Source organism: Sitophilus oryzae, unplaced genomic scaffold (assembly GCF_002938485.1).
Source record: "Sitophilus oryzae breed Bouriz unplaced genomic scaffold, Soryzae_2.0 scaffold_857_pilon_pilon, whole genome shotgun sequence".
NCBI lineage: Eukaryota > Metazoa > Arthropoda > Insecta > Coleoptera > Curculionidae > Sitophilus > Sitophilus oryzae.
In genome coordinates this window covers 5,092,499-5,118,545 of record NW_022147480.1, presented here as the reverse complement: position 1 = coordinate 5,118,545, position 26,047 = coordinate 5,092,499, and the positions used below count along the sequence as shown (strand labels likewise).

The following is a 26,047-nucleotide window of genomic DNA, read 5'->3' as shown; positions in this document are numbered from 1 at the left end:
TACCATTGTAATAAAGTTTATACAAAGTTCACTAAACACAACCAACTATTAAAAATCGCTAAAATTGTCGCTTATGACCATCTGATGACTCATTCGTTAATTCCAAAAAAATGGCGTCTAGGTCACAAATTCTGCTGCAACCCGTATAGGGGCGTTGTATTCTTAAGTCATTGATTACTACTTATTTAGAAGAGTCTGATTTCGCTCACTAGAAAGTATTAATGGACCTTCGCACGTAGCAAAAAAATGATTTTTTAAAAAAGAAAGTATCGAAAGAACCAGGAATTAATTTCGAGTTCCGGTTCTTTGATGTCTCAAAAGAACCGAGAATTCCCGGAATTTCGGAGACCGGGATTCCCCGGTTCTGAACCCTACATTTGATGCCTCAACTGATATTTGATGCACACTGATCAGTCGAGTGGTTTAATACAAGTTTAAAGCCTGTTTTAATGCATAGTTTAGTTCACTTAAACGATTTCCATCTTCCGATCTCATTCAAAAAACTAGTTCGTTTAGTTTATTTAGTTCACTGATTTGTAGTATGTATATGTATTTGCGTTTGCCGCTAGGCAAGATCACAATATCCTCTACAAGAAATGGGAATTCGATTCAGTCTTTCCAATCATGATGAAATATAATATTTCAATCTATCTATACTAATATACAAAATCCTTAAGTGACTGACATACTGATTAATCACGATCCTGCTCAAACCACTCAACGTAAGAAGCTCAATTTTGGCATACAGGTTGATTCTAGGGTGTAGGGATTTTTCGAAATTCCAGTTCTACGAGGGTGAAACCACCCCTCAAATATTACAATATTTTTTATTTAAAAAACGGTCAAGTTTCCAAAAAAAACGCTTTAACACGTATATTTTATTTTGTGTTTTTACATATTTTAGGATTTTTTAAAAATGTATTCAGGGTGTTTCGAAAAATCTGGTCATTAATTAATCACGATCCTGCTTAAAGCGCTTGACGTAAAAAGCTGATTTTTGGAAAACAGATTGACTTTAGGGTGTAGAGGTTCGATAAGAAGGAATTTTTCGAAACTCAAATTCTAAGGGGGTGAAAGTATCCTTCAAATATTAAAATATTTTTTATTTCAAAACCGGTGAGTTTTTCAGAAAAAACTCTTAAACACGTATATTTTATTTTGTTGTTTTACATATTTTAAATTTTTTTATAAATTTATACAGGGTGTTTCATAAAATATGACCAGTGAGTAATCACGATTCTGCTTAAACTGCTTGGCGTTTAAAGCTGACTTTTGGCAAACGGATTGACTGTCGGGTATAGAGGTTCGATAAGGACGGGTTTCTCGAATCTCAAATTCCAAGAGTGTGAAAACGCCCCTCAAATATTACAATATTTGTTATTTAAAAAACGGTTAGTCTTTCGGGAAAACGCTATGGACAAGCATAATTTATTTGTTTTTTTTTTACATATTTTGAAATTTTTTAAAAAATCATACAGGGTCGTACAGGGTGTTCCAAAAAGTTGGGTAATTTCTTAACCACGATTCTGCTTAAACTGCTTGACGTAAAAAGCTTATTTTTGGCAAAAGGATTTTTCGAAAGTCAAATTCCAACGAGATGAAACTACCCCTCAAATATTACAAAGTTATATAATAATATCGCCATATTGTTTTTTCTCATGGTGACATAAATGTGAGAAAATTTTATCCAGTTTGTAGGTTAATGGAAATTCTTGCCTTGCTTTATCATCACCATTACAAATGATTAATTCGACGCGAACGAAGTCGCTGGTACACGCTAGTTTCTAAATAAAGAACAAAGAAGTATATGGAAAGTTGAATCTCCAGATTATTAAGCTTTGTGAAAAGGATACGACTAGATAACGTAATCTAGAATTAAGAGATCACATCTTAAAAAAATTATCTAAACTAATCTTAGTAACAGTTTGAGTAATCGATATCAAGTTTTTGAATCGTTATAACGCACCAAGAAAATCATAAGGAATACTTTTGGTTTGTGTGTTACTCCATTTTTAATTCGAAACTAAGCTTCTTCCAGCAAAAACACCAATCGATTGCTGGAAAATTCCGGGAAAGCCTCTGAAAACTTCCAAATGCACGCTGCTACCAGAGCATCTCTCTCTTTTTCAACTTTCTCTCAGCGTCGGAATAAATTTCATTTTACTTTCGTTCGATATGTCGAATAAGTTGAGGATTATTAGATTTTTTTTTTGGTTTTGTACAGAACGATAACATACAGTATGTCCCCGGATTGTCTTTACAAGAGGAAAAACTTTTTTACTATTGACATTTTGAGAAACATGCATTCTTCATAAAAATTCTTGCTTGTTCCAAAATGGTTAATCCCTTTTATACTTTTCCATACTGTTTTAGAGAAAATTAAGATTTCAAACGCTAAAGAAGCACAAAATTTATTTAGTTCAATGCTACGGAAAGGGTGATGATAGTTACCAGAAAATATGATATTTAACAATCCTAGATAATAGGTATATACTTACGTGGATAAATCAGCGCCATAAGTTTTGCATTAAAATATATGTCTCCATGCCATTTTCAAACCTTCTTTATTGCACTTATGAAACGTTCAATATGTTTATCTTCTCCAAGGACCTTAGTTTGCGCATGCGCATTAACAGTTGCACGTATTTTCGAAATAATCACAATTTATACGATTAATAATTAATTAAATTTACGAAACATTAAAACAATACAAATCAGGGTTGGCATGATATATATATCGGATATATATCATGATATTTATAAAAAAATAAAACTCATCTGAAAGAAAAAACAAATCTGGGACAATTCAAATGTACCAAACGACGATGATTTTCATTAATAAATCAAATATTTGTTTGTTGTTAGTTTTAGAATATCTGTTTTATTTTTTTGAATTTCCGTTTATTTTTTTAGAATATCCGTTTATTTCTTAGAAATCCTGATTATTTTTTTGAATTTCCGTTTATTTCTTAGAATTCCTGATTATTTTTTAGAATTTCCGTTTATTTTTTAGAATTACAGTTTATTTTTTAGAATTTTTGTTTATTTTTTAGAATACCTGTATATTTTTTAGAAGTTCTGTTTATTTTTTAGAATTTCTGTTTATTTTTTAGAATTGCTGTATATTTTTTAGAAGTTCTGTTTATTTTTTTAGAATTTCTGTATATTTTTTTATATATTACTTTTGTTTTAATGTTGTTCCTATTATGTACAAAGCAACAATAATTAAGTTGAAATAAAAATATTTGCTTGAATTCTTGATATTACTTGATACTAAACGCAATTTTAGCTTTTTTACATAAAAAATAAAAACAAAAATAAATATCAAAACTTGATATACACTATCGCTCATATTATGTAGAGCAACAAAATCAAAAGTAAAATTTTGTAAATGTTAAAAGCAGTGACTTCAAAATTTTATCATAAAACATTTATATTTGGTCTTAGCTATACATACCTTACCATAAATACCCCCAACGATTGTAAAGAAAATTCTTATATTCTGAATTTTTTGCTGTGGGGTTCAAAAGTAGAGCAACTGTATTAATTCGTCCATTTTAAATTGTGATTTTGATAGGTCATATTCAGCTATAGTTTTTATTATACATAATATGCCAAGAGGTATCCATTTATTCAAACGAATTAAAGAAAAAATCTTGGAAAAGTTTAGACAAGGTGAAAAACGATGTAAAATTGCAAAAGATTTAAATTTAAACAAATCAATAGTATCAAGAGCTATTTCCAATTTTAACAGAAGACATACTTTAGAAGCAGCCCCCAACAGTGGAAGGAAACGCAAAACTACTAGTGTTATTGACAGAAAAATTAAAATGCTTTCTGCTAATGACCCCTTTATGAGTGCATCCCGTATAAAACAAGAAATTGGTGAAGTTTCTGTATCTGTTAGTACCATAAAACGAAGACTAAGAGAAGCTGGTTTATATGGTAGAAAGTCCGCTAAAAAGCCGTTTATATCTAGGAAAAATAGACAGGCTAGACTTCGGTTTGCTAGAGAACATGTGAATTGGTCTTTTCAAAAATGGAAAACGATTTTATTTTCCGATGTAAGTCGTTTTAAACTCTTTAATCTGATGGAATTTCTTGGATGAGGCGACCTATTAACGAACGTTTTAACCCCAAATACACAAGAGCTACTGTAAAGCATGGATGAGGTGGGGTAATGGGGATGTTTTTCGGGGTTTGGCATGGGCCCATTAGTGAAAGTAGATGGGATAATGGACCGTTTTGTGTATCGTGATATTCTAGAAAACCACATGATTCGATTTGCCGAGGATAACATGAGTTTGCGATGGACACTAAAGCATGATAACGACCCGAAACACACCTCCAAATTAGTAAAAGATTGGTTTGTGGCAAATAATGTCGATGTAATGATTTGGCCAGCCCAGAGTCCAGATCTCAACCCAATTGAGAACCTGTGGGATGAAATTGACAGGGCAATTCATAAGAAAAATCTATCAAACTTAACAGAACTTTATGAAAAAGTCCAAAACCAATGGAACGCTGTGTCTCAAGATTATATTGATAAGCTTTTACATTGTATGAAAAATCGATCTTTACAAGCTATTAAGAATAAAGGGTATGCTACCAGATATTAATTAAGATGATACAAATATTAATAATTTAATTTGTTGCTCTACATTTGACCTACATATTTGTAAAAATTAGCATAAATATTTCAGTTTTTCATTAAAACATTTAATTATGAGTGTGTATGCATCATGATTAGATAATAAATACCCTAATAATAATTTAGTGTCTGACTGTCATTGTTCTATAAAAAATAACAATATTCAAAGTTGCTCTACATACGAGCGATAGTGTATATCGAATATATATCAGATATACAGGGTGGTCCGAACTGTATTCCGGAAACTTCACCAGCAAATTTTGCAGATAAAAATAAGTAAAAAAGTTCTTATAAATGTATGTCCTAAAATGCTTAGTTTCGGAAATACAGGGTGTAGAAGTTCCATTTTTATTTCGATTTTTTCCAAGTAATTTATGAAGTAACGTCAATATTTGGACGAAAATTGGTGCCTGGAAATTTTTTGATATGAGAAATTTGATTTTGATGTCAATATGACTCCTAGTTGTAGAGGGCGCTACCTACATATATTTTAACTGGTTTGAAGAGTAATAACTTTTCGTCCGTACCTGTATAAAACTACTGAGTAAAAAAATATACATTTACGAAGTTTTTTACGTAAAAAATGTTTCTTGGTAAACATCGCTACGAGTAATGGTTCTCGAGATATTTGGAATCGAACTGATCAATACCTTGATCAATCATTGACATAAATTAACCATGTTGACTAAATAGTTATTAGACTAAAATCATACATTTGAAATGTTTTTGTGCCAAAAGTTCAAAGGAAACTGTTTAATCATCATTTTTTCGCAGAAAAACTTATGATTAATTTAAAAAACTAAAAATTTATTATTTCAGTCAAATAACTATACTCAACGTGTGCTTATTTTTGTCAATAATGTATGTATTGACTATTTCCATTCTAAATATCTTGAGAACGGTTGCTCGTAGCGATTTTTACCAAGAGACATTTTTTACATAAAAAGTCATGGAAATGTATATTTTTTTAGTCAGTGGTTTTATACAGGTACGGTCGAAAAGTTATTACTCTTCAAAACAGTTAAAACACATGTAGGTGGCGCCCCCTACAAATAGGAGTAATTTTGACATCAAAATCAAATTTCTCGTGTCGCAAAACTCCCAGATACCAATTTTCATCCAAATATTGACGTTACTTCAGAAATTATTTGGAAAAAATCGAAATAAAAATGAAACTTCTACACCCTGTGTCTCCAGAACTAAGCATTTTACGACATACATTTATATGAACTTTTTTACTTATTTTGATCTGTAGAATATGCTGCCGAAGTTTCCGGAATACAGTTCGGACCACCCTGTATATCCGATATTTGATATTTATATAAATATCATGATATTAGCCAACCCTGATATAAATAATTGAAACTAAGCATTACTGAAAAGAATATTTATACGGTTTTGAATCTATGTCGCGTTTGAATCTATGGCGCGAATCAGCAAGCTTGCATTGTGTTAATACGCTCTGGATCTGTTCTTGCGCAATCGACGCCTGCTCCTCTGACAGTTTTTTTAACTGCGACGCAACGCATTTGCAGAAGAGATCATAATCCGTTTCATTAAAAATCGGCAAACTTCTATCACGTATATCTTTCAAGTCTTGGACCACTGATGATATTTCTGCCAATTGGCTTCTATTCGATCTTATAGAAGATGGACTAATTATTGTTTTTTTTGGGAATGTAGCTGGTGGCATTTCTAGCGGATCGACCGTGGCATTTCTAGCGGACTCATTTTCCGAGGGTGGTGAACCTGGCATATATGTGATTTCTACCATATCATCCTAAAAAAACATAAGTAATCTCATTACTAAATTTTATTTTTAGGTTTCAAATACAAAAGACGAGTTAAAAATAATCGAAGATGATATACAGGGTTGTCCGAACTATATTCCGGAAACTTCGGCAGCATATTCTGCAGATAAAAATAAGTTAAAAAGTTCGTAAAATGTATGTCCTAAAATGCTTAGTTTCAGAGATAGAGGGTGTAGAAGTTGGAATAATTTCTGAAGTAACGTCAATATTTGGATGAAAATTGATGTCTGGGAGTTTTTTGACATGAGAAATTTGATTTTGATGTTAACATGACTCCTACTAGTAGAGGGCGCTACCTACATATTTTTTAACGGGTTTGAAGAGTAATAACTTTTCGTTCAACCTGTATAAAACTAGTGAGTAAAAAATATACATTTACGACGTTTTTTACGTGTAAAAGATCTAAAAGGTAAAAATCGCTATGAGTAATGGTTTTCGAGATATTTGGAATCGAAATTATCAATACCTGTCATCATTGACATAAATTAAACATATGTTGACTAAATAGTTATTAGACTGAAATCATAAATTCGAAATGTTTTTGTGCCAAAAGTTCAACAGAAACTGTTTTATCATCATTTTTTGCAGAAAAACTTATGATTAATTTAAAAAAAAATAAAAATTTCCTAAATTTATTATTTGAGTGAAATAACTATCTACTCAACGTGTTTATTTTTCGTCGATAATGACATGTAGTGTCTATTTCCATTTTAAATATCTTAAGAACGGTTGCTCGTAGCGATTTTTACAAAGAGATATTTTTTACGTAAAAAGTCACAGAGATGTATATTTTTCACTTGGTAGTTTTATACAGGTACGGACAAAAAGTTATTACGCTTTAAAACAGTTAAAACACATGTATGTAGGTGGCGCCATCTACTAGTAGCAGTCATATTAACACCAAATTCAAATTTCTCATGTCAAAAAGCTCTCAGACACCAATTTTCTTCCATATATTGACGTTACTTCAGAAATTATTAAAAAAAAGTAAAGTAAAGATTTCAGTTAACGTCTCCTTTTTGCTGCCATGGCTAATCTGGACGGGGCCTATACTTTGTTTACGCGGAATCCGAACCGCGGTCCTCGGCCATATCATGATCAATGGCCTACCGACTTGGCAAGTGTCTAAATCGACTCTTACTCACGAGATATCCGATCTCATCCGGCCTTGAACCGGCGTGAATGAGCAGTGTGTGGCAATAGATTTTACACTTTTGCCTTTTTTTGGACAACAGCACGATACAGAGTTTCGAACCGGTCACCCGTCCATCCACTAGTATTGCCTTACGTCGCTTAACTTCGGTGTTCTAATGGGAACCGGTGTTTCGACGAAGCTGGGCCGTTGCCCAGAAATTATTTAGAACAAATCGAAATAAAAATGAAACTTCTACACCCTGTATCTCAGAAAGTAAGTATCTTAGGACATACATTTACACGAACTTTTTTACTTATTTTTATCTGCCGAATATGCTGCCGAAGTTTCCGGAATACAGTTCCGACCAACCTGTATAGTGGATAGTGTAGTGCCCGGAGACTTTTACCTCGGAATTCAATTACTGTCAATGTATTAATGTAAAACCTTATGTATTGTGTTTTATAGATAAAATGCACTCTTTCTCTCTCTCTAAAATGTTTACCCATTTTTTTTCGTTGCTTTTAATTTTTTATTATAGTAATTTTAGTAAATTCCCAATTATACATTCTAAAGGCACTTTTCTGTGTAGAATGCAATGGCGTAGTCAGACTTTTTTCGAAAAAAAATATTTTTTTAGATATTAACTATACATATGTTTTTTTTAAATAGAACCCTAATATTTTTAAATTTCCTGATTCTGCTAAAATATCCAGTTAGTAATAGGCCGCGTCGAGTAACAAAGTAAACGGTTGTCATGGTGATCGGAACATACCTTTGATGGTTGCAGTTAGCTCTTCAGTCTTGCTCTATAGCATATAAATGCTAAAGAGCAAGGAAAACCCAGCTTCTACATCCTGGAGACGCAGAATCGAGTTTTGTAATTGGTATTTGGGAATGTTAGAAGAAAATTACTTGTTTGATCAGATTATCTGAAGCGATGAGTCAAGAATTTCAAGTGATGGTATATTCAACCGGCATAATAATCATATTTGGGCAGAGAGATCAAAATCCCAGTTAACAAGTAAAAAGGGACATTTAACAATGTATTAATAACATATAATGTTAATGATAGGCCATTGCCAAGGAGCTACATGGAGGGTTCAGTCTCCAAGTTGCTAAACTTTGTTAAAAGGATAGGACTGGAGAATGTAATCTAAGGATCAGAAGAGGACCACAATAGATCTGAGAAGGTCGCAGTGGATCAGGCCGAAAGCCACCTCTAAGAATCTAATCTAATCTAATAATGTTAACATGTATTTTTATTATAAATATGAACAAAAGACTATATTTATCTATATAAACAAAAGAAAACAATTTGGAAAATTTGCCTACAGTATGTCCCCGGATTTTCTTTACAAGAGGAAAAACTTTTTTTCTTATTGAAAATAATACTTTTTTAATACAATTTGACTTTTGATAATAATGCGTTCTGCCTAAAAAAATGGTTCTTTTAAAATTGTTAACCCAGTTAATACAAGGTTGCGGCTGTATCTCAGAAACTACTTACCGTATAACTTTGGGAAAAAAATTCTAATAAGTAAATCGACCAAGAGAAATCGCAAGAAATTATTTTCAAGTTCGAGAAATGTCCGCTGTAAGGGGCGTTTCTCTGATAGCCAATCAGAAAACAGTATTTTTCTCAAAAATATGCAGGTGTTTTAAATATTACTATTGTAATTATCGAGAAATTTGTAATTTTTTTGATATAGAGTATTTTGCTCTATCTCATAAAATAAGGTGGTGGGGGAAGGTAACTTGCTTTTATTAAAATAAGGATAACTCTGGTTTAGGTTATCCGATTTAAACAAACTAGGGCTCGTTTAAAAGAGCTTTTCTTCCTTAATGATCTCCAGTATACATTTTGTTTCCATATTTTTTTTCTCGTGGTAGCTAGAGGGTGCTGTTTGACATCATGACAGATATTGCGCTTTTGCATAAAAAATTAAATGGGGGGCTATATTTTTCTTTGCACAGTTAAATAGAGCACAAAATTTCCAAAATATCAGCGCAAACCGCAACTTTCTATGTTCTCTCTAACCGGAGATATTAAGAGAACAAATCATGTTAGGCTGCCGCTTAGGATGTGATTATAGTAGTAGGCTAGAGGTAAATTGGTTACGTCAAAATATCAAAACATACTATATTTTAATTTCATTTTAATATCATTTAATTGTTATTTATGTTCGTTCTTAAATTCTAACCCAGGCATATCGAATCCGATGACCTAGCTGGCCATGGAAAAATGCCGCTTCAGCGTCTCTATCTACTAATGTAAGTGGTATCCAAAAAATCCCACAGATTCAGCAAAATAAAAGGCACAACTGCACCAACTATGAATGCAGTTGGTGTAGTTAATGCAGTTGATAAAATTGCAACAAATGCAATTTCATCATGATTGGTGGTCCCCTAACAAAATTGGCAATTAATTTCTTAGAAATTATGGATAATTCATTTCATTCTGATAATTAAAAAGTCCAATCATTCGCCATCCTGGAATTCCTGCTTAATCATTTACCGACCAACGATCTTGGTGCTGAATTACTTGCATCAAGGGTAGATTTGGACCAGTGATACATATTGTTAAGCACCTTCGCTTCGGTGCTATATGAAAAGCGACCCAAACGATATAAACTAGTAGTGGGAGCTATCGAATGAATACTATCGAAACATTCGATAGTTGCAATTCATTCGAATAATTCGATAGTTAGTAAGAAAACATTCGTTGAAAACTATTCGAATAAAAATTATCGAATAGATCCGTCATCTGCCTTGAAATATTGTATTCTAGTAATTCGGCAGCAAAAACCATTCATTTATAAAATTCATTCATTTATGAAATTCATTTATTCGTCAGGATCGATTATAATAAAATATTAACTGAATTTTAGTTGTCGCACGGCGACGTAGGTTTCTTTCCGAGAAACCCGACAGCGGTCGGTGGCAATGCTATGAAAGAAGCCGGCATCTTTGATTTTTTGCGGAGTCAGATATAGATAAGGACACATCATTTTTTTATTGAGGTGCTAGTATTTATACAGAAAATACATTATGAAGGGCGCTGTTGCCATATTTTGGTATCAGTTGATATTAGCAAAGAATATTATTGTTTGACTTTAGTTAGTTAGGGATAGTATGTCTATATATTCCGCATTTTATTAATATTCTGTTGTTACACTGCAATAATACTTGTTATTTTGGATGTAGGAAAATGATTTTAATGTTTTTAAGCAAAGACTGGTTTAATAAATAATAATAACAGTAATAATTTGTTATACCTATTAACAACAAAATTTAAAATCATTTAATATAAATATTTTTTTTAAGTAGTAGCAAAATATAAACAACAAATTAGATGTGAAAATTATTTATATTAGATCCTATTTAAAAATAATATACTCTCTAAATTTTTTGGGGGGCAACGTTGGTTTATTAAATAATAATAATAATTACAGAACTAATTTGTTATATTAACAACAAATTTTAAAATCATGAAATATAAACATTTATTAATTTTCTAAGCATACAATGTAATGGAAGAAAAATATAAATAAAAAATTAGAAATCAAAATTATTTATATTAAGTGCTTTATATTACTGTTGAAAAATTATATTTACTTTTACTGGCATTTACTTTAAAAAATAAATGAAATATTTCTTCGCAAAAAACTACATGTAAGAGAATTAGCATAAACAAAATACAAACATCGATAACTTTTTTTTTAAATTGGCACGTGTAAAACTTTCATTTTAATTTTCTCACCCCATAGTTTGAGTTCAATAACCATTTACTTAACCACATTACTTAAATATGATTATTAAGTTCAACTAATTCATATTATTAAAACATCTAAAATACAAATATGTATTTTTAAAATTAATTGTAAGTTCATCTCATCTCTCTTAAAAATTGCTACTTCTCAAAATTTCCCATTAACAAATAGACCATATATCATATAAAATTAAATAATTGAAAGATCAGACTACGGAAAGCCACACAAATTTTCGGAAAAATTTTGACCACCTGCACATGCACACAATCGTCAATAAATAAAATTAAAAAATAACTACTATTTTAGTATTTTAACTATTTTAATAAACGCAAAAATAGTACAGTATTTATACGGCTAAGTTATAAAAATTTGGAAGAACTAATAATGCCACTGACGCATACAAAAATCAAACGAATACTAAATTTCATTTATCAAAAGCATTCGATAGTCGTGGCTCAACGATAACCATTTAGTCGCACGGCGAGGTTGTCACATATGCTTTAGTATACAAATGAATGAATGATTTTATTCGAATAAAACCATTCGATAGTTGAAATCATTCATTCATTAAACATTCGATAGTCTAATTCATTCGATAGTTCCCATCGCTAATATAAACTTTATAATATAATAATAAATAACACAAACAACAGGTAAAACACGAAAACAAGTGAAATCAAGGATGAACTTGAATTAATAACTAATAACTGTAATGACCGTTACATGAAATAAACCCCTAACCCCAAACCCCGTTTTCGGCCATACGAAATTCGGCCGTTTTTTGTTAAAAGCAATATGGCGGCACAAAATTCCTAGAAATTTTAATAAAATTATTGATTGTTCGACTTTTTGGACATTTTAATCTGATGATTCTAACCTACATATAATTATCCAAGAAATTCCTAAAAATTATATGGATGGATGATAATGTTACATAAACACGTTTAAATATTTATGATGTCATTTTTTTTTAAGAAATCATCCGAAATTCGAATGCATGAAAACTGAACTTAAACGTTTTGATATTTTGACGTAACTAATTTACCTCTTTTTGTTTCCTAGCCTACTACTATAATTTTAGACTATATAATTCTAAGCGGCAGCCTAACATGATTTGTTCTCTTAATATCACCGGTTAGAGAGAAGATAGAAAGTTGCGGTTTGCGCTGATATTTTGGAAATTTTGTGCTCTATTTAACTGTGCAAAGAGAAATATAGCCTCCTATTTAAATTTTTTCTGCAAAAGCGCAATATCTGTTATGATGTCAAACAGTGCCCTCTAGCTACCACGGAAAAAACTATGGAAACAAAATTTACACTGGAGATCATTCAGGAAGAACAGCTCTTTTAAACGAGCCCAAGTTGTTTAAATCGGGTAACCTAAACTAGAGTTATCCTTATTTTAATAAAAACAAGTTTAACCTTCCCCCACCACTTTATTTTATAAGATAGAGCAAAATACTCTTCATCAAAAAAATTACAAATTTATCGATGATAACAATAGTAATATTTAAAGTACCTGTTTACCTGCATATTTTTGAGAAAAACCCTGTTTTCTGATTGGCTATCAGAGAAACGCCCCCTAGCGGACATTCTTCGAAATTGAAAATAATTTCCAGCGATTTCTCTTGGTCGATTTACTTATTAGAATTTTTTTCGCAAAGTTATACGATAAGTAGTTTCTGAGATACAGCCGGCGTCCATTCTTAGTTGGCCACCCGGTATACATTTGTATATGTGTGTTTATTTAAATACTAAAGTGAAAGCAACGAATTTAAATGGGTAAACTTTGTAATATATCTTATTAACAATACAATGCAAGAAGTTTTATCAAAATTCCTTCGCAGTAATTGAATTCCGAGGTTTGTATCCCACAAGGGCTTAAGGCACTAATAGAAAAACGATAGTGTCCCGGCAGCCTCCAGTTATAGGTAAAAATATACAGTGTTACAGATAGTTCGCATTAGGGGATTTTTTTAGCATCATAGCCGATTCTCGCGATAGAATCAAAAATAATTGTTGATAGTCCGTTTGTTAGTCAAATATTTATCCAGTGGTAGTGGTGAATCTGTTAATAGTTTTTAAAGACACAAAAATTTAGTTGTAAAACTTAGACAAAAAATGATGCCAAAGTACGAATAAATTCCCCATTTATTGAGGCGGTATCATAAAATTCATATTTGTACAGGGTGTCCTATTTTGGTTGAAATCATACGGTATCTCCGTTATTAGTGAAGATAGAAGGATGCGGTTTGCACAAACCTGTCCCACTTTTTTGTCAAACGAAAGATGCTGTAAACAAAATTTTCATAGCCCTCTTTGTTTCTGAGCTACAGGGTCTTTTTGAAAATTTTGCAATTTGGGGCACCCCCCGTATCTCTGTTATTGCGAAAGGTATCGAGAAGGTGAAAACTGTTTATTGTAGAACTTTTTACGGAAAATACAGTGGCGTAGTCTGTTATTCTACGAAATTAATATTTCCAAAGATATGAACTAAAGTTATGTTTTTTTAAATGGAACACCCTGTATATTTATAAATTATATAATTTGGCTTGCCATAAGCTTCGCAAAAATATATATCACTCTATATTTATTTTTACTATTTACTACAATATTTAAAAGATTTTATTAAAAGATCATATTTATTAGTAAGTAATTAGTAAGCCAATAAAAGAAAATAAAGAATTAGTAAAAGTATACTGCTATCTGTCTCTTGTTTTATTTTAGGGACCACTAATATTTTGTTTATATATTAGTATTAGGGAAACTTAACTCTCTATCGCTATTTCTAAATCTTGGAAGTTATCGTATCGGAACTTTTAGATATTCCTTTAGCTAATTTACGTGAAATATACTTTCAGCAAGATAAGGTTTGGAAAAACTTTAAAAATATTAGAACTTTGTTAAATTATTATTTCTGAAATCGATGAATTGGAACCAATGGATCCATATGATGACCTCCCTGATTCCCGGATTTGTCAGTTCTCGGTTTCTGATTTTGGGGATTTTTAAAATATGAAATATATCGTGGCAACTACAACAATGTCGAACACCTGAAAAATGCTTTTATAATGCAAGCTTTTAGAGATTTGCAAACCCATCCCGTTATATAATAAATTCAGTTATACAGGGTGCTACAAATTCGAGGTACGAGCATTGGTATCTCGGAAACCGTAATAGATACGAAGATGGTTAAATTGGGGCAAAGTTACTACTTGCTATGTTTACCAAGATGCCATCAAAAAAGTTTTAAAAATTTCAAGGATTGATGAGTTTTTGGAAAAAACGGATTTTTTGAAAATCAATTTTATTTTTTCCTGTCGTTACTTTTTAGGATATCAAAAAACTAATTGCACATTCTCATAGCCACTTTATTAGAGTTATCCGATGGTATTTTTAGATTTTCAAATTAACTGATAATTTGTGAGATACAGAGGCCAACTTAATTTTTTTTAAATACGGACCTGCATTTTTTATTTCAGGTTTTGAAAGAATACGGTCTCCTAAGTACAATGATATGCCACACTTTATACTTTTCTTTTGTTTTGGGTACCTTAATAACAACAAAACTATTTAATTATTATTGAAAATAATTTTAAGTCCGACTCTGTTTTTTAAAATTATTTAATCTGATTATATTCAGTTCAACAATATTGGGAAAATCATGCCTATTGAAAGATTCAAATAATTAATATATTGGTCAGCAGTTTTAAGATATCTATTATTTTTAACTTTTTTTGTTGTGAATTTGAAATCTCAGTGTAAGATCTAATAATATGAATAATATTAATGGCAGTTATTATAAATAAATCAACTTCTACAAACTAGTTTCTGAATTCTAAATTCTAAATTCATTCTAGCTCTTTGAACAGATCTTCTTATACTTACGAATGTATTTTGTACTCTTTAACTGTTTTTTATTACTCGTTAATTATTGTTTTTGTACTTTAATGTTGAAATGTATTGATTTCAAATGTTCAAAACAATTTTTACTGATTTTCCTTATTTAATGTTAATTAGCGCTGATCAATATTGTTGTTATGTATATAATCAGATTAAATAAATTAAAAAACCAGAGCCGGATCTTAAATTATTTTAAATAACAATTAAATAGTTTTGTTATTGTCAAGGTACCCAAAACAAAAAAAAGTATCAAGTGTGGCATATCCTAGTACTCAGGAGACCGTATTCTTTCAAAACCTGAAATAAAAAATGCAGGTCCGTATTTAAAAAAAATTAAGTTGGTCTCTGCATCTCACAAATTATGAGCTAATTTGAAAATCTAAAAATACCATCAGATAGCTTTAATAAAGTGGCTACGAGAATGTGCAATTAGTTTTTTGATTTTCTAAAAAGTAACGTAAGGAAAAAGTAAAATTGATTTTCAAAAAAATCCGTTTTTTCCAAAAAACTCGGCAATCCTTGAAATGTTTAAAACTTTTTTGATGGCATCTTGGTGAATATACTTAAAGCGCAACTTTACTCCAATTTAACCCTGTTCGTATCTATTACGGTTACCGAGATACCAATGCTCGTACCTCGAATTTGTAGCACCCTGTATAGAAAAAAAAATATATTCAGAGATTCAGTGGTACCAGTTCAAAAGTAAAATATATCAATCCCAAATAAAATTTTAATGTGTGTATGACTATTTTAGTAAATACTATTTTGATTTTAATGTTATTTATCACGGCCTACTAATATAAAAATGATATATTTTAAATATTGAAGTAAAAAGCGAAAATAAATATAGAGTGATATATATTTTTGAGAAGCTCATAGCAAGACGGATTTATCAATATACAGGGTGTTTCATTTGAAAAAACAAAACTTTAGTTCATATTTTCAAAAATATTTTTTTCCGTAGAAAAACAGACTACGCCACTGTATTCTACGTAAAAAGTTCTACAAGACTCAGTTTTCACCTATTCGAAACCACAATAACGCAGATACGGGAGCTGTCCCAAATTGGAAATTTTTCAAAAAGACCCTGTAACTCAAAAACGAAGAGCTCTATGAAAATTTTGGTTACGGCATCTTCCGTTTGACAAAAAAGTGGGACAGGTTTGCGCAACCTTCTAACTTCACTAATAACGGAGGTACCCTATGATTTCAGCCAAAATAGGACACTCTGTACATGCTGGGAACTTATTTACACAATACTAAATGTCAAAGAGAGCGTATCATCAGTGTCAAATGGAGGTTAGGGTTTTTTCGAAAATATTGCAATTTGAGACACAGCATCCGTATCTCCCTTATTCTGAAAGATATTGAGATGATGAAACTGATTCTGTTAGAACTTTTTACGTAAAATACAGTGGCATAGTCTGTTTTACTATGAAAAAATATTTTAGAAAATATGAACTGAAGTTATGTTTTTTCAAATGGAACACCCTGTATATTTATAAATCATATGATCCGTCTTGCTATGATCTACTCAAAAATATATATCACTCTATATTTATTTTCACTATTTACTGCAATATTTTAGATATCATTTTCTTATTAGTAGGCCGTGATAGATAACAAAAAAATGGTATTTAATTTACTATAATAGTAACACACCTATTAAAATTTTATTTGGGACAGAAATATTTTACTTTTAAATTGTTACCACTGAATCTCTGAATATTATTTTTTCTTCTTTTTTTATAACGGAATTTATTATAACGGGATGGGTTTGCGTTATACAGCAGTAGCCTGAGTTTGCCTGATAGCATTTTCCAGGTCTTCGACACTTTTAGTTGCCGCGATAATTTCATATTTCAAAAATTCACCAACACGTAGGCCATCGTATGGGTCCATTAGTTCCAATTCATTGGGACTAACTGGGACACTTGGGAAAAAGTCATTTAACAAAATTCTAATATTTTCAAAGTTGTGAGAGGGAGCCCCATCTTGATGGAAGTATATTTCACCTAAACTAGCCAAAGGAATGTGAATAAAAAAGTGTTTACTTCGATTCTGCAGATAAAAATAAGTAAAAAAGTTCGTATAAATGTATGTCCTAAAATGTTTAGTTTTGGAGATACAGGGTGTAGAAGTTTCATTTTTATTTCGATTTTTTTCAAATAATTTCTGAAGTACGGTCAATATATGGATGAAAATTGGAGTCTGGGAGTTTTTTGACATGAAAAATTTGAATTTGATGTCAATATGACTCCTACTTGTAGAGGACGCCACCTAAATAATTTTTAACTGGTTTGAAGAGTAATAACTTTTCGTCCGTACCTGTATAAAACTACTGAGTAAAAAAATATACATTTACGACGTTTTTTACTTAAAAAGGGTCTCTAGGTAAAAATCGCTACGAGTAATAGTTCTCGAGATATTTGGAATCGAAATTATCAATACATGTCATCATTGACATAAATTAAACATGTTGACTAAATAGTTATTAGACTGAAATCATAAATTTGAAATGTTTTGTGCCAAAAGTTCAACAGAAACTGTTTTATCATCATTTTTTCGAATAAAAATTTATGATTAATTTAAAAAAATAAAAAGTTTCCAAATTTATCATTTCAGTCAAATAACTATTTACTCAACGTGTTTATTTTTCGTAAATAATGACATGTATTGACAATTTCTATTCTAAATATCTTGAAAACGGTTGCTCGTAGCGATATTTACCAAGAAACATTTTTTACGTAGAAAGTCACAGAAATGTATATATTATACTCGGTAGTTTTGTACAGGTACGGACGAAAAGTTATTACTCTTTAAAACAGTTAAAACATATGTAGGTGGCGCCGCCTACAAATAGGAGTCATATTGACATCAAAATCAAATTTCTCATATCAAAAAACTACAGCCACCTATTTTCATCCAAATATTGACGTTACTTCACAAATTATTTGCAAAAAAATGTTCTTCTTCCCTTCTTCTTCTTCTTCTAAAAAACTTCTACACCCTGTATCTCTGAAACGAAGCATTTTTTGACATACATTTATACGAACTTTTATACTTATTTTTATCTGCAGAATATGCTGCGGAAGTTTCCGGAATACAGCTCGCACCACCCTGTATAAAGAATTTATTAGTGGCTCCCAAAATAAAACAAGAGACAGATAGCAGTAATATACTTGTAATGATCTTTTAATGAAAACTTATATTTTTGAGAAGCTTATGGCAAGCCAGATCATATACTTTATAAATATACAGGGTGTTCCGTTTAAGAAAACATAACTTTAGTTAATATCTTCAAAAATATTTTTTATTAGAATAACAGACTACACCACCGCATTCTACGTAAAAACTTTTAAAATAAACGGTTTTAACCTTCTCGATACCTTTTAGAATAACGGAGGGTGTCCAAAAATGCAAAATTTTCAATAAGACCCTGTAGCTGAGAAACGAAGAGGGCTACGAAAATTTTGTTTAAAGCATCTTCCGTTTGGCAAAAAAGTGAAACAGGTTTGTGCAAATAGCACCCTTCTATCTTCACCAATATCTTCACTAATAACGGAGATACCGTATGGTTATAGATATAATGTTACTCACCGTAATTTTTCGTCTTACTGACACAGATTTAAGAAAACCATTTAAATCTTTAAACCATTTTACTTTTGGTACATAAACGTTCCCGCCAGACCTCGCAGATTTTTCAATTTTGTCAAGCTCTAAGTAGTACGTACCCCTAATGCTTTTTATTTTCGCTTTGATATCGTCAGTACTCAGTTCTAAATTTTCCATTCCTTCCTGAATTCTTTTTAAAGCACACATACGGACTTCTCTACTTTTATAGTTATCATTTCTTGTGTTCCATAAGCATTCTTGCTCTTTATATAGCTGGACCAACTTCACAGTTTCGTTTTCGGTTAATTTTCGGGTCATTTTATCAGTAATTTTTTTAAGGGAAAATTCAGTAATTATAGTCTCACAAATAAAATTACACACTATATATAGACGCCAGCAGTTTGTAACAATTAGGAACGCCAGTAACTGAGTAGTTTACACACCAGTAATGAGTTTACACGTGTCTAACGCGGTTGAGAAGAAACCACCGGTCGAGAGTTAGATCCAGTAGTAGTTTTTAGAGATCCACTGGTACTGGTACGAAAATAGACGCGCTTTATTACCACCGGTCCAGCGCTGGCGCATTTAAGCATTTAGAGAAATTAAAAAAATGTAACAAAAACATTCGAACTTTTTTTTGCAACAAAGATTATAATCCGAAGTCAATCGATAGGTTCGTTCCAACCGGACCGAGAACCGATCCTGGGATGGTAATTTTTAGTCGCCCACTTATTGTTTGAAAAGTTTGATCGTTTGTCAAGATATAGATACCTTGGAGATACTTAGATATAGATATATACTTAGATATAGATATATTATAGATACCTAGGAAATTACCGTTCTAGGACGGTTCTCTCGTCCGGTTCGAACAAACATAGTATTTTCTAATGCGAGAGTAGTGCAAAATATGCCTTTTTTACCTCAACTTCCTCTGCTTCTTCCGCAACTGCTATCCCTGTTTCTTTAATTTCAATGTAAGCATTCAGAACGTTAAAATTAGTGGTAAACATGATCAATTAGTAGAAAAAGTTATCAAACTTCTATAAACGTAGCCAGTAGCTCACTGGTAGCCACTGTACTCACTGGAGAGCTGGCGTGCCAGTGGGACTGGCGCTAGCTATTGGATACGTTTATAGAGATCCAGTAGCTGGCACCACCGGTCTCGCTGGTAGCCAGTGGAGGGCTGGCGTGCCAGTGGGGCTGGCGCCAGCACTGGATACGTTTTTAGAGATCCAGTAGCTGACACCACAGGTCTCGTTGGTAGCCAGTGGAGAGCTGGCGTGCCAGTGGGACTGGATAATGTTTTTATAATGTATACTGTCCAGTGGGACTGGACAGTAGGGACTGGACAGTAGGACAGTGGGACTGGACAGTATACGTTTTTAGAGATCCAGTAGCTGGCGCCACTGGTCTCACTGACCAAGAAAATTACTTGTAGAGATCGAAAATAGTTTTTACACGATGTTGAACTACTTATTCCTACCATTTGTAGTATGATTTTCTTTTGTGATATGAACACTTCCTTTGTATCTGCCAAGTGACCCCAATATACATATAATACCATCAGTAGCGTAGGGTAGGCCCCGCAGCACCTGCAACGGCGGGGGCCTCGTGATTTTGTTGACTAAATACATATACAGGGTGGCGCACTTCATTCGCCTCGGCTGATTATACGAGAACGGAAAGATGTGGAAACCAAATATTTTATGAGTATATGTGGAAAGGCAATGTGTAAAATTTAAAATTATTTTGAAATGTACAGGGTGTGTCAGAACTAAAATCCATACCAAAGTTATATTTTTTCTTATGGAATACCCGATATTTTATTTAATTTTTGAATTCTTGGATATAAAATAAGGCATTTATTATAGGGGTTTAATATGTTTAAAAGCTTTGGTTTTTGAGATATTTAAAGATATTTAAAAATGCACGCTATAATAAAAACGTTTGTCAACACTCAGTACAGGGTGAGTCAACGATGGAGTTAACTCATTTGTTTCGAGGTTTACAAAAAAAATTGAATATAAAAGTTATAGGGAAGATTAAGATACACATTTTAAAATTATTATAGAGTATACAGGGTGCTTCAAAAAAGTGTGGCAAATATAATATCTGTTTTTTTAAAGCAACACCCTATTTTTTATCTTATTTTTAAATTCTGCGTAAAATTCTAAAACCTTTTTGTTATAATATTATATACCTAAAATTAATAGTTTTTGTAATATTTTAATTTGTTCCAACAAATGTTAGATTTCAGTGTGGTAAAAAATTGTCAGTGATGCCATTGTTTCTGAAGTTGAACAACTAAAATTTGGTAGGTGAAATTTATAAAGATGAAGAAATAGATATCTGTAAAGATATTTTAGTTAGATGCTACAGGGTGTTCAAAAATTCTACAACTTTTATAAGTATATCATATACCCATTATTAATAATTTGCGACTTATTCTGAATTATTAAATTCTAAAACTTTAGACTCTTAAAAAAACCTTTATTAAAAGATTATTTAAGAAAGGGAGATTTTCATAAATCTAAGATTTGTCAGCATTCATGGCACACTAACTATTTTATTTTGTATATTTTTTTGCAGTGGGCGAAATACCCATACAGGATTTTTTTGGAGAGATCCGGTAGTTGGCGCCACTGGTCTCACTGGCACGCCAGCTCTCCAGTAACTGGTGCCAGTAGAGAGCTGACGTGCCAGTGATGCCAGCTACTGGAAACCTGTGGTGCCAGTGATGCCAGCTACTGGAGATCTGTTAGGTTGGAGTATGAGTTAAATCTTCGATTTGTTTATATTAAGAGTTAATCCAACAAATGATTAACTCTAAACTTTTCTAAATCCATTACTGAATAAAATTTTACAGAAGTAAATTCTAAATAAGTAATAGTTAAAATTAACAAAATAGATAAATCAATTACAAAAACAAAATGACTTGAAATAATTTTTTATTTGACCACCCTGTATACGGTTCAAAAATATTCAGGAGAAAAATCTAAATCAAATCGATAAAACTACGAATGTTGTAAAAATACGGACAAAAAGAATTTCTATGTCAATATAAAAACCATTTGGTATGAAATAAAAAAACTGGTAAACAACACGCGATGAAAATATCTATAAATTTGGTACAAATTTTAGATAAATAATTTGTAATTGATCTTTTATGCAGATTATTATATACAAAAAAAATAGACAGAATATAGACAGAAATGTTTATGTTATGTTTATTTATGTTATGTTCTTTAAAATCAAAGAAGCGATTGCCATACATTACTAACATCTACAGATGCATGAGCAATACATTTATTTTTATTAGATTGTATTAAAAAAGCCTCTTTTATTATAATTTTGGCGTTATTATTTTTTTTTGTAGCATGAATGCTGACAAATCTTAGATTTATGAAAATCTCCCTTTCTTAAATAATCTTTATGTTCTTTAATTCAAACATTTAAAGGTCTAGATGTTAAAAAAAAGACCAATGTTAAATTTATCGCATTCACATGGTATTTGGTACAGTACGTCTGTCCGTTCTGTAGATACGGGGTATCCGTAAGAGGGGAAACGATATTTTCTCGATGTTTTTCGTAAAAAAATAGATCAATGAATGCATCAATAAAAATTCGATAAAGTCTTGCCAGTGATGCCAGCTACTGTCGTACCAGTGATGCCAGCTGCTGTCGTGCCAGTAATGCCAGTTACTGGAGAGCTGTCGTGCCAGTGATGCCAGCTACTGGAAACCTGTCGTGCCAGGGACGCCAGCTACTGTCGTGCCAGTTATGCCAGCTACTGGAGAGCTTTCGTGCCAGTGATGCCAGCTACTAGAGAGCTGTCGTGCCAGGGCTGCCAGCTACTGTCGTGCCAGTTACTGGAGAGCTGCCGTGCCAGTGATGTTAGCTACTGGAGAGCCAGTGATGCCAGCTACTGTCGTGCCAGTGATGCCAGCTACTGGAGAGTATTTCTATTGGATTTCCTGCATCCCGTATATATCTTTTTGGAACTCGAAGACGATTTTCTTCTTCCACATGGTCCAAAATATCCTCAAAATCTTCTGAATAGCGAACTTCTTCTTCTTCTTCTACTACTTATTTGAGAACTAGTCGATCTGTTAGTTTTAAGGTTGCCTCTGTAGGAGTTCTTGGGAGATGCAAACTGTCTTTCCATCTTTTTGGAGGCCTTCCCGGCTGTTTTTTACCCATGGGGTTCCCTTCAAGAGCTAGGCGTGGTAACCTGTTTTATTCCATGCGTTTTACGTGTGCAAACCATTGTCTTTTTCTTTGCCTACCCCATATCACTACGTCCTGTATTCCACATTGTTGTATGATATTTGTGTTTCTAATTCTGCCTCTTCTAGTTTTCCCTATTATGGTTTTTAGGTTCTTCATTTCAGCGACTCTTAACGTGCTTTTGGTTATTTTTGTTTCCTTTCGGATTTCTATGCCATATGTCATTATTGGTCTGATGCAGGACTTAGGAATCTTAATTTTGCTGTCTCTTCCCATTAGAGGGGTTTGCCCACACCATTTGCCTCAGACATCCTGAAATTGCCGTTGCTTTATTTATTTGACTTCTCAGATCCTTCTATGGATCATGGTAGTACGACATATCTATTCCTAGGTATCTAAACTGTTATACTTGCTCAATAATTTTGTTTTCTACTAGCAGTCTGCATCTATATAATAGCGAACTGTCCGGCATAATTACCGGAACTCTGGTCATCTATAACCTCAAATCGTCCAAACCTCAAAAAATTGATCCCGGAAAACTCCCATCCGCTCCAGGAAAGAAACACAGACGAAGAAAAGAAAAACTGGAGGCTCCTCCGTTTCTAGCCAAGACCTAATTATACGACGTTACGAGGGGAAGGGGATCGCTGCTCTCCAGCGAGCCAGCCAGCCAACAGACAAGGACAGAAGGGGAGTGATAGAAAGAGATGGAAGCAGGGGGGAGCTGGCAGCCTTGCGATAAAAATCAATTGCCGCTTTGCTATGCCTCCCTGTCCTGTTTTGATTGCCGACGGTGCCGGCGCTTGGCGGGATGAAAGTCTCAAAGCGAAATTCGCTGCCTCTCTCTGTGCGAGTCGATCGTTAAAAATTTAATTATTGCGAAGGTGTGGAAAAGAAAAAATTGGTCTCTTTATCTTCCCTGAGTGCATCAGTCAAAGATAGAGTGTGGGTTTAATGTAGGGTTGCCAATCGTCTTCCATTCCAGAGGACAGTCCTCTTTTTTACATACCAAACTCAAAATCTAAAAAATATTCGTCTATCACCACAGTATTTTAAAAATTTGTTAATCTGTCTCTTTCGCTACTCCCGTAAAACTCGTTTGTACAGAAAAGAAAATGAAGAAATATTTATGTACAGGGTGTCCCAAACTATTAGCCGAAGGATCTACGGAAAAAATATTTACTAAAGAAACCATGAGAAATTGCAGGAAATTAAATTTTGCTAAGGCTAGACTTGCTTTGTTGATCTAATAACAATTTGACGTTTATACTATTATGTCAAGAGAAACTCTTTTCCAAAGCCTACCATGACTTCACTGAATCATCGTTTCTTGTTAGTTGTTCACATTAGATACTAATGCATCTGGTATTATGGTATCCTGATATATCGTCGATTTTAAAATAAATTAACTGTTTCTATCTTATTTTTTTGTTAGAATGGGCATAATCAAGAGGGCTACTAACTGATACCGTGTTGTAAAAATAAGGTAATTAAGGGCTTATTTTTTTGGTAATTATTATAATTTTGCTAATATCTTCAGTTTGAAAGAAGCGGTTTTCGCTGACTATTTAAGCTTTTACTACTCTTTACTATCAGCTGAAGTTACATATTCTATCGTATTACATTTTTTTGAAAAAACGTGCAATGTGTGTTAAATTGTAAAACAACGCCCCCTAGAGTCTACGTTCAAAAGCTTATTATTATTGTTTATATGACATAATATAGAGCAAGGAACGCTCTTTTAAACAAGCTCTAGTTGGTTGGATTAAGATAATCCAGTCCGGAGTTATTAAAACACAACATTTAAATAAAAACAGATCTAAACTTCCCCCACCACCAGATAGGGGAAAATGGTTCTAACAAAAAATATTCAAAATTTACTGAAGATTATGAAGCTATTATTTATAGTACCCCTTATCTAGGCAAAATTGTATAAAAACTCCATTTTCTTATTTTTTATAACAGTTGCGCCCCCTCTAGCGGCCGTTCTACAAACTTGAAAATAATTTCCAGCATTTCTCATGGTCTCTAATCAAATATATTTCTTTCCGCAGGCCCTACGGCTAATACTTTCCGAGATACAGCTGAGAGCTATTCTTAGTTGGACACCCTGTACAAGAATATTGCTGGAACCAATAAACATGTTTTAACTATTTTATGTTTACTTACTGTTCCCATGTTGTGGAATAAAAAAAACTTTGTTGAAAATGGTTTGTTCCATTTTAACAAGTTTTGGATATAAATATTTTTAAAAAAGTAAAAAAGACAATCAATCGCATACCGTTTACATAATTTTTTTGGTAAATTCTAGACATTTGGACGAGGTTTCAAAAAATGTTTCGCTTGTGCCTCTTTTTTAACTTTCGTACTTTATTTTTTATTTTGAAAATTGGCAACCCTAATATAATTTAAAATATTTCAGTATATTAATTACATTATCATCATTCCCCCGATTGCCAATGTCATGTCATTATTGACAAAAAAATAAACATGTTGAGTAGATAGTTATTTCACTGTAATGATAAATTTGGCAACTTTTTTTTTTAAATTAATCATGAATTTTTCATCGAGAAAAACGATCACAAACCAGTTTCTGTTGAACTTTTGGTAAAAAAATATTTCACATTTGTGATTGCAGTCTAATAACTATTTAGTCAACATGTTTAATTTATGTCAATGATGACAGGTATTGATAATTCCGGTTCTTAATATCTTGAGAACCATTACTCGTAGCGATTTTTACCAAGAGACCCTTTTTAAGTAAAAAACGTCGTAAATGTATATTTTTTACTCAGTAGTTTTATACAGGTACGGACAAAAAGTTATTACTCTTCAAACCAGTTAAAAAATATGTAGGTGGCGCCCTCTACAAGTAGGAGTCATATTGACATCAAAATCAAATTTCTCATGTCAAAAAACTCCCAGAGGCCGATTT

At 32.3% G+C, this 26,047-nt stretch overlaps 2 protein-coding genes across 6 annotated transcripts in view; both read right to left on the bottom strand.

Annotated features, from left to right (window-relative positions):
- The window catches only part of LOC115889997, a 136,881-nt gene that overhangs the window by 55,687 nt on the left and 55,147 nt on the right, over positions 1-26,047 (bottom strand). The window lies entirely within an intron of this gene.
- On the bottom strand, positions 5,922-19,416 carry LOC115890000. The gene is made up of 2 exons (XM_030910112.1): positions 18,871-19,416; positions 5,922-6,431 (listed from the first exon to the last, which is right to left on the bottom strand). Exons 1-2 carry the CDS (start codon positions 19,201-19,203, stop codon positions 6,024-6,026), a joined length of 741 nt encoding a protein of 246 aa, XP_030765972.1. The 5' UTR covers positions 19,204-19,416; the 3' UTR covers positions 5,922-6,023.